Genomic DNA, 9,527 nt, shown 5'->3' with positions numbered 1-9,527 from the left:
TAAAACAATCTTCAACTGCCTCCTGAAGATTGATGTGAGGGGGGCAGGCACACTTCCCTGGGAATTTGTTCCACAATTGAGGGGCTGCCACAGAAAAGGCCCTCTCTCATGTGCCCACCGAATGAGCCTCTTTGATTTGTGGGGCAGTTAGGAGGACATCTTCCCGCGATATTAATTCCTGGGCAGGGATGTATGAGGGGAAAAAAGTCCCTTCAGATAACCAAGTTTCAGCCATGATGGGTTTTAAATTACAAACACCTTGCATTTAATTAAACAAGATGGCATGTTTGTGGTTAAGAGCACGCATGGTGTAGTGGTTAAGGGCTAGGGAGACTTTAATCTGCAGAATCGTGTTTGATTCCCCACTCCTCCACCTGAGTGGTGGGCTCTTATCTGGTGAGTCAGATTTGTTTCCCTGCTCCTCTGCTTGAAGCCTGCTGGGTGACCTTGGGCTAGTCCCAGTTCTCTCAGAACTCTCTCAGCCCCACCTGCCTCACAAGGTGTCTGTTATGGGAAGAGGAAGGGAAAGGAATTAGTAAGACACCTCGAGTCTCCTTACGGGAAGAAAGACAGGGTATAAATCCAAACTCCTTCCCTTCTTTTCATGAACAAAAGTTGAATCCCACAAACTTTATATGTTAGTCTTCAAATAGTGGGTTGAGATCTACACAGAGATGCCAACTGTTCAGAAATTTTGAAATTGGGGATTCTCCAGCTTCTTTTGGGGAGGGCACAGATAATTTAGGAGAAAATGAAATACGTGATACTTTGTATTGTCAAAGGCCTCCCTGCCTGGAAAAACTGCAACAGCCACTGTATGACACTTCCTTATTAAAACTTCACTTACCAACGTAAAACACGTAATTTACGGCAAACTGCCTTGGATCATGAGGAAAGGTGGGGTATAAATATATTACTAAATTTAGAGTTTAGTAAGCATATAAGCCTGCTCTTTTGGCACACTGAAGAAATGTCAGTGGACAACCACATGTTTCTAAGAAGAGTTATATCCTCCTCAGCCCACTGGCTTCAACGCACTTGTGCATGCGTAAAATGCCGACAAATCGCAGCTGACATATGGCGACCTGATAGCAGTGGTTTGATCCAAAAATGTTAGTAACAGGTTCCCATGGTGGTGGGATTCAAACTGTGGCGTAGCACCAGTGGGGCTGGGCAGGGCATGACGGCATTCCTAGGCGGGGCTGTGGCAAGGACGCAGCTGCTGCGCTGGTCCTTGGGTGGGAAACGAATGCACGCAGGCGCAGGCTGCCATGCACGCCGGTGCACCTCTTGCTAGACTGCTTCAAGTTCTGCGCGCTACTGCTGAGAGGAGGGGCAAAAATAGGCAAAAATCACGTGGCAAAATCACGTGGCATAACTAAGGCAAAAATCACGTGGCAAAATCACCAATTAGTAACCCCCTCTCGGCCCACACAAATAATTAGTAACCTACTCTCGGGAACCTGTGAGAACCTGCTGGATCCCACCTCTGGTAGGGTTTAGAAGGCAAGAGATGGTTTGCTCTTCCTCTGCCGAGTGACCCTAAATTTCCTTGGTGGTCTCCTATTTGAGTACAAACCATGGCCAACCCTGCTTAGCTTCCAAGATCTGAGGAGACTGGACCACCCATGTCAGGAAGATAGCAGGTCCAGAATGGTGTTACTCAGTTGAAGATTATTCTTAGTGTTCTAGAAGCAAAATTCTGAATCCAATTTTTTGAGGAGGAGGCTGATACATGCTACTCCTTAACATTCATAGATTAATTTTTGCCTGCCCCGGGGGGGCTGTGGAAATATAAGTTGAAAATAAGACACAAGGTTTGCAGTAAATAAAACTATTATTTGGAGGAGGAAATGGAAGAGGAAGAAGAAGATGAGGAGGAGGAGGAGGAAGAAAGGGGAGCAGTTTCATTGTATACCTTACTTTTCGCAACTGTAACAAGTCCCAAAGTGGCTTACAGTCACCTTCCCTTTTTTCCCCCCACAACAGACACCTTGTGAGATAGGTGGAACTGAGAGAGTCCTGAGAACTATGACTGGCCCAAGGTCACCCAGCAGTCTTCATGTGGAGGAATGAGGAATCAAACCCAGTTCACCAGATTAGAGTCCACCACTCTAAACCACTGCACCACGCTGGAGTGAACATCCTCATAACAGCCATAATAGGATAAGAAACATATTACAATAGTAATGTGGAAATTTGTCCCCTGTTTTCACTGCTTTTATTCTCTGGACAGGTTTCACAGTTTGGATTTTCTGGGAGGGGGAAACAGGGTTGTTTTATTTGGGCAATCTAGCTCTGCTGCATCGTTTGCAACGTGTTTTCGGCACTCCCTTCTATTTTGCAAACCAGTCTTGTTCACTAATGGTTGTGTACGTTCTAGCTGCACCGTTTTAATTTTTCACCTTTGATCCCAGGTGAGAATGGCTGGCCATAAGGGAAGCAAATAAATATTTATTGAGGTCAGCTATATAGTACTGAAAGCTCTTCAACAGGGCATCACCTGCCATGTTCTTAACTGAGGACAAAATGAGTCATGTTTAAACAGGACGTGGATCCTTGAAAAGATGTTGTTAAGTCCAAGAGTAAACACAGGAATTATCATTTAAGAGTGCAGATTGCCCTTCGTAAAAGCCTTGTTTTTCTTTTTCTTTCTTCTTTTTTTTTTAGGGAACGGGTACATTCAAGTCCGGTCGCATATCAGAAACCAACAAGGTTTTCAGGGTACAAGCATTTAAGAATCAGAGCTTCCATTTGACGCAGGCACCTTTGTCTCTTGAAAGCTTGCACCTCAAGAAATTTCCAACATCTTAGACAGGCACCCCCTCCATCACCCAACAAAATTGGTAACTGGACCATGTCAGAAGGAGAGACGTTATAATTCTGTAGGCTAAGCTACAAGGGTTTGTTGTTATTAAAGTCTCCATCTGTGGGTTTTAAATTTGGTATTATTTTAATGTGTTTTTTTTTAATTTCTATCCCCCCTTTCTCTCCTGCAGGAGACTCAAAGGGGCTGACAATCTCCTTGCCCTTCCCCCCCGCACAACAAACACCCTGCGAGGTAGGTGGGGCTGAGAGAGCTCCGAGAAGCTGTGACTAGCCCAAGGTCGCCCAGCTGGCGTGTGTGGGAGTGCACAGGCTAATCTGAATTCCCCAGATAAGCCTCCACCGCTCAGGCGGCAGAGCTGGGAATCAAACCTGGTCCCTACACAAGCTCTTAACCTCCTACGCCACTGCTGTTAAATTTTGCATTATATTATTAGTAATATTCCCTGTTTTAATCTGCATGTAAACCCCCCTGGGCCCAGCTTCGGTTGCGAAGGGCAGGGTATAAATGTAATAAAATAAAAATATATATATAGGAAGTGTTCATTTCTAAGGCAACACTGGACTCAGACCTAACGGTTCAACTGCCGACCCGCATGGCTACTCTCTGAAATCAATTTTTTTGAATGAATAAACCCCAGATTCAAAAAAAGTATTTCAGTAGTTCCAAAAGAGAAAATGTTTCATAGCTGCTTTTCGGTGTTCTCCAAAATGTTCAGTTTTTTCATCAGAGAAAAGGGAAGAGTCATCTGAAAAAGAACGGGAAAATAGTCCCTCGCCTCTGCCACTGTATTCCCGTTGCTAGAGCCACAAAGGCAGTGGTGGGATCCAAAAGTTTTAGTAACAGGTTCCCATGGTGGTGGGATTCAAACAGTGGCGTAGCGCCAATGGGGCTGGGCAGGGCATGACGGGGGCGTGGCCAGAGGGGGCGGAGCATTAATAATTTCTCTGTAACTGTAAAAAACTCTTACTGTTAAAAAAAAAGTTCCTAATTTCCAGCTGGTATCTTTCTGTCCATAATTTAAACTCATTATAGCAAGTCCTATCGTCTACTGCCAACAGAAACAACCACTTCTCCTCTAATTGACTGCCTGCCAAATACTTAATACTTTCAAATACTTAATTTTGTTTCTAGAAATCAAAAGAAGGATACTTTCCTTAAACAAGGAACTTTAACATATTTCTAAAACACGTTTTTAAAACAGCCCAACAGGGAGAATCATCCCGTTTTCTACCTTCGCTAACCAGCCACATAGGAAACAACAGGACTTTATGATTTTTGGACCTAATGGAATTTCTAACGGAAAAGCAGACCCAATTAGTAACCCCCTCTCGGCACACACAAATAATTAGTAACCCACTCTCGGGAACTGGTGAGAACCTGCTGGATCCCACCTCTGCACAAAGGTTGCGAAATATCACAGAATAGTGACTTATGTAACTGTAACACTCACTGTGATTTTCGTCCTAAAGCAACTTTTAGTAACCATTATATTTGGAAGGGGCTGTGACTCAGTGACAGAACATCTTCTTGGCATACAGAAGGTCCCAGGTTCAATGCCCTACTGGCATAGAAGTCGAAGAGACCACCAGGACCATCAAATCCAACCCCCTACACAATCAAGGCACTCCTGATAGATGGCCATCCAGCCTCTGTTTAGAAACCAAAGAAGGAGGCTCCACCACCCTCCGAGGCAGCACAGTCCACTGCTGAACAGCCCTGACCGTCAAGGTCTTCCTCATGTTTAGGTGGAATCTCTTTTCCTGTACTTTGACTCCACTAGTCTCTGGAGCAGCAGAAAAACCAAGTTTGCTCCCTCTTCAATGCGACATCCCTTCAAATATTGAAACATGGCTATCATGTCACCCCTTAACTTTTTCTTCTCCATACCAAACATCCCAGCTCCCTAAGTTTCTCCTCGCAGGGCATGGATTCCAAGCCTTTTATCATTTGGTCGTCCTCCTCTGCACCCATTCCAGCAGTACCCAGAACTGGACACTGTATTCCAGGTGACAAATGTAGAACAGAGTAATACTATTACATCCAGCGATCCAAACACAATAGATTGCCGGAAGTGAACCTTCTACTGCCTCTGGATCTAAACAGAGTTTTCAGGAGTTGGTTCCAGCTTAGTTCTTTCATCTCTGAGAACACCTCCCTCATTCCAAAAAACTTGTCTTTGACCATTTAAGCTCCAGTATTACCAGGGGAGTTTTCCAAATACCGTGCACCACCAAAATGAAAAATAAGCGAGTTCTAGATCAGAGGTGTCCAACTCTGACCTTCCAGATATTCATGGACTATGATTCCCATCAGCTCCTGTCAGCATAATGCTGGCAAACTTTCATACTTTGGTCATATCACAAGGTGACCAGACTTACTGGAAAAGACAATAATGCTAGGAAAAGTTAAAGGCAGCAGGAAAAGAAGAAGAAGACCGAACACTAGATAGACTGACTAGATAGACTTGACTATTTATTATATATTTATTATATAATTACTGCACTACTTTTTTCATCATTCCTATTACCCATCTCCTCCCAATTATGACTGTATGACTATAGCCTGTGCTGACATTTCATTTTATTTTATGATTTTACATTTTATGTTTTTATTACTATTGATTGTTTCCTGATTGCTTACTAGACCTATATGACAATCATTAAGTGCTGTACCTTATGATTCTTGACAAATGTATTTTCTTTTATGTACACTGAGAGCATATGCACCGGAGACAAATTCCTTGTGTGTCCAATCACACTTGGCCAATAAAGATTCTATTCTATTCTATGCTAAAGGAAGCCGTGGCTCTCGTTTTGCAAGGGCTGAGCAAGGCTGTTGATGACAGGAGATTTGGAAGGACATTAATTCATAGGGTTGCCATAAGTTGGAAGAGACTTATGGTTCATAATATACACGTTACCAGGGCAACTGGAGTATTTTTCTCTGTATCTGGTTGTTGCAGGTTTTCCGGACTGTGTGGCCGTGGCTTGGTAGATCTTGTTCCTAACGTTTCGCCTGTGGCCGGCATCTTCAGAGGTGTATCACAGAGAGAAGATGTCGGCCACAGATGCAGGCGAAACGTTAGGAACAAGATCTACCAGACCACGGCCACACTGCCCAGAAACCCCGCAACAGCCAGTTGAATCCAGCCAGCCTTCGACAAGACATTTCTCCGTATTCTTCAGGACTAGTAACTTCAAAACTGGTATTTAACCTGCTATCATAAAGGAGACTTCAGGATCCCATCTGACCCCTAAACTCTTTCCAACCATACATTCACCGGCCTATATCCCGTTCCCTTTTTAACCTCTGAACTGAACTGGACGTCAGACTCACTGAGATAAGGCGACCGTTCCGGGCAGTAGGGAAGAGCTCCCGTTGGGCTTCTGTGACGAGGCTGTTGTGGCAAAAGGCTCAGGTTGGTGTAGACATCATGGGTCCGGGAGTAATCAAAAGATGGGTTTGAATCGTGCCCAAAGATGAAGGCCAGGTTCCGGAAGCCCCCGAAGGAGAAATACGCCATGAAGGCAAACTGGAAGCAGATCAAGAGAGCCAAAGTGCAGGGACGATCCAGAAGCCGCCGGAGCATGGTGCTCAGGGGGTGAGGTCTCCTTCCGGGGAGTGGAGGGGCGGTGTTGTACTCCTGAAAAACAAAAGACAGAGTCACCCCCTGCTTTTTGGAAGCTTGCCCCATGAAAAGATGCCTCCCTCTCACCCTGGGGAGAACAAAACCCGGCACCCTGAGAATAGCAGAGTAAACAACCTTATAGGGTAGAACTACATTTCCCAGGAATCCTTGCAAGAATTCCAGCTGTCCCTGTGGGACCTTGGCGAGTTCAGCAGGGCCTGTAAGACTGAGCTGTTCCACCGGACCTTTGACGAGGCTGGCCGCGAATTGGCTGCCCCCTCCATTTACCATCTTTGGCAGCGCCTGCTGTTTCCATCTTCGGCGCTGCCAGCCCCTCCCGGCCTTTGAGATCGGGTGCCTCCAACTTAATTATGTATTGTATTGCCATACTGAAGTTATTTGCTGCTGTGATTTTAATCTAATTTATTATTGTTTTTAGATGGTTACCGGTATGTATTCTATGAATTGAATTGTTTTGTGATTGTTTGGGGTTTTGTGATCCGCCTAGAGCCCTTTGGGGATGAGGCAGCCTACAAAATCGAAGAAATAAATAAATTAAACCAAACAGATTTACATGTGTGGTGTAAACATGTTCTAAGTGCTACTACAGGGTTATTAAGTTACCAATTCAACCTTCAATGAGCTCAACTGCTAATTTACTGCAGCCCAAGCTTTGACTGGTGACTGATTTGAACTGGCAGAGTTGATACAATGCATCAGTAATAATTTAAAAAGTTACTAGCGTCTTCTTGTAACAAAAAGGGTGGGGGAGATGAGCATCCACAATGATTTATTAAGTGGTAGCTTTAAGGTTCACAAGTTAGCTTATGGGGAGAGGCTGGGGCTCAGTGGTAGACCATCTGCTTTGCATGCAAAAGGTCGCAGGCTCAACCCCCGCCATCTCCAGTTAAAAGGATCAGGGAGCAGATGATGGAAAATACCATTGACTGAGACCCTGGAGAGGAGCCGCCAGTCTGAGTAGGGGTCTGCAACCGGTGGCTCTCCAGATGTTCATGGACTACAATTCCCATCAGCCCTGCCAGCATGGCCAATTGGTGGGAATTGTAGTCCATGAACATCTGGAGAGCCACAGGTTGCAGACCCCTGGAGTAGACAGTATTGACCTTAATGGACCAATGGTCCAATTTAGCATAATTTAATATACTCTGTTCCACAGCAAGATGATAGTTCGAAGCCTAAAGAAAGCCCAAAATATTCTGAGAGACCCATCTCATCCAGCACACTCTCTTTTTGAACTGTTACCATCTGGCAGACAATACAGGTCTATAAAAACTAGGACAGAAACAGCTTCTACTCTAGAGCTGTGGCGATGCTGAACTCCGTGGTTCGTGTTGATGTGTTTGGGGCTGTGTAGGGATGGGTGGAGGAAGGGGAAAGTGAGGATGGGGTATGAGTCTGAAATTGTGTGCATCGAGGAATGCTGCTGTAAATTTTCGTTGTGCGTGCACAATGACAATAAATGCTTATGCTTATTAAATGTGTTTGAGGTGCAGCGGTTGAGAAAATTGCATGTTTCCACATTAGAATATAGTCCTGAACAAATATGAGAATTATCATTCATTTTTGCCCGCTGCCTTTGTCAAAACCATTTTGAGCATTAATGAACATGGTACTTTGATACAAGAGCATTTATAACAAAATGCATTTTTACTTTCAAACTGATGGGGGGAGGGGCAGGGCGAGGTAGGCACTAGGACCAAGGCAGAGAATTCTACAACAAAGAAGGTCCGGCATGCTTTGTTCTGTGGCAAAGGAATATACAGTCTGCTATCATCTTTACGTGGAACAGAGTATACATGTATGTACCTCACATTTTCCATAAAAAATTTAAAAGCTCTGTTATTAAAGCTTTTGAAAAATCAAAATGTATGCAAACTGAGTTAGTGAAGATAGGCTTATGGCAAGAGTTACTTCTACATGAAGAGGAAAGGATGTCTTGGTAAACTTAGAAGGAAGCACATTCTTTTCCTTTTGGGCTGATCAGGGAAATTCTTCTTTTACACGGAAGTTAAGCAGGGCCCTTGAATGCGGTGGACTAGCTGCTTTTGCCAGCACGTTTACAACACTGAATTCAAAGGCAAATTAATAAGCTTCAGACGCCTTTAATCACTCGACGACTAATTAATATTAACTGCCTTAATACAACTGCCCTTGTGTTTATAAATCAAAATAATTCGAGCAGTCATTTCATCAAATGAATCTTAAGACGATAAAGCTCAGTCTCGCAGTTCTGAAGAGATCTGCATATCCATAAAACAGCAGCTCCGAAGCAGAATAAATACCCTTTCTAGAATTTGAAATGACAAATGGTACAGTATTTCAATTGAATTAAGCCTAGCAAGAGCCCAGATTCAAATGCCCACTCTGCCACAAAGCAGGACCTAGGTGATCTTCAGCTAACCCAGGGTGGCCACCCTATAGTGCTCCAGACGTTCCTGGACTACAATTCCCACCAGCCCCTGCCAGCATGGCCAATTGGTGGGAATTGTAGTCCATGAACATCTGGAGCACCATAGGTTGGCCACCCCTAGGCTAACCATTCTTAACCTGACATACCTCACAGGGCTGTTGTGACGATAATTTGGAGCAAGGAAAAATGATCTATGGCACTACAAGGCCCCTTCAAGGAAGCAATAGAGATAAATTTACTGGTAGCATAGATTGTTATCAGAAGAGGCATTCACCTGTGTACAAGACAGAAAGAGGAATGTCTCTAATGATGCCACATGTCACTGAACAACAGAATCACAGAGTTGGAAGAGACCCCAAGGGCCATCAAGTCCAACCCCCTGCAATGCAGGAACACACAATCAAAGCACTCCTGACAGATGGCCACCCAGCCTCTGTTTAGAAACCTCCAAAGGAGACTCTACCATGACCACCACCTGGCTGCATATTCCACTGTTGAACCTTAGGAAGTTCTTCCTGTTCTGGTGGAATTTCTTTTCCCGCACCTTGAATCCATTACTCCTTGTTCTAGTCTCTGGAGCAGCAGAAAAACAAGCTTGCTTCCTCCTCAACATGACATCACTTCAGATGTTGAAACAT

At 44.3% G+C, this 9,527-nt stretch overlaps 1 protein-coding gene across 1 annotated transcript in view; it reads right to left on the bottom strand.

The window, feature by feature from the left end:
- Positions 1 to 9,527, bottom strand: part of B4GALT3 (beta-1,4-galactosyltransferase 3) — a 40,396-nt gene that overhangs the window by 28,471 nt on the left and 2,398 nt on the right. The window contains exon 2 of the mRNA XM_048511580.1: positions 6,167 to 6,473. Coding sequence (XP_048367537.1) covers positions 6,167 to 6,419 — 253 coding nt within the window. The 5' untranslated portion in view covers positions 6,420 to 6,473. The remainder of the gene's footprint in view (positions 1 to 6,166; positions 6,474 to 9,527) is intronic.

The sequence above is a fragment of the Sphaerodactylus townsendi genome, linkage group LG01 (assembly GCF_021028975.2).
Source record: "Sphaerodactylus townsendi isolate TG3544 linkage group LG01, MPM_Stown_v2.3, whole genome shotgun sequence".
NCBI lineage: Eukaryota > Metazoa > Chordata > Lepidosauria > Squamata > Sphaerodactylidae > Sphaerodactylus > Sphaerodactylus townsendi.
This window is presented reverse-complemented; position numbering and strand designations above follow the sequence as displayed.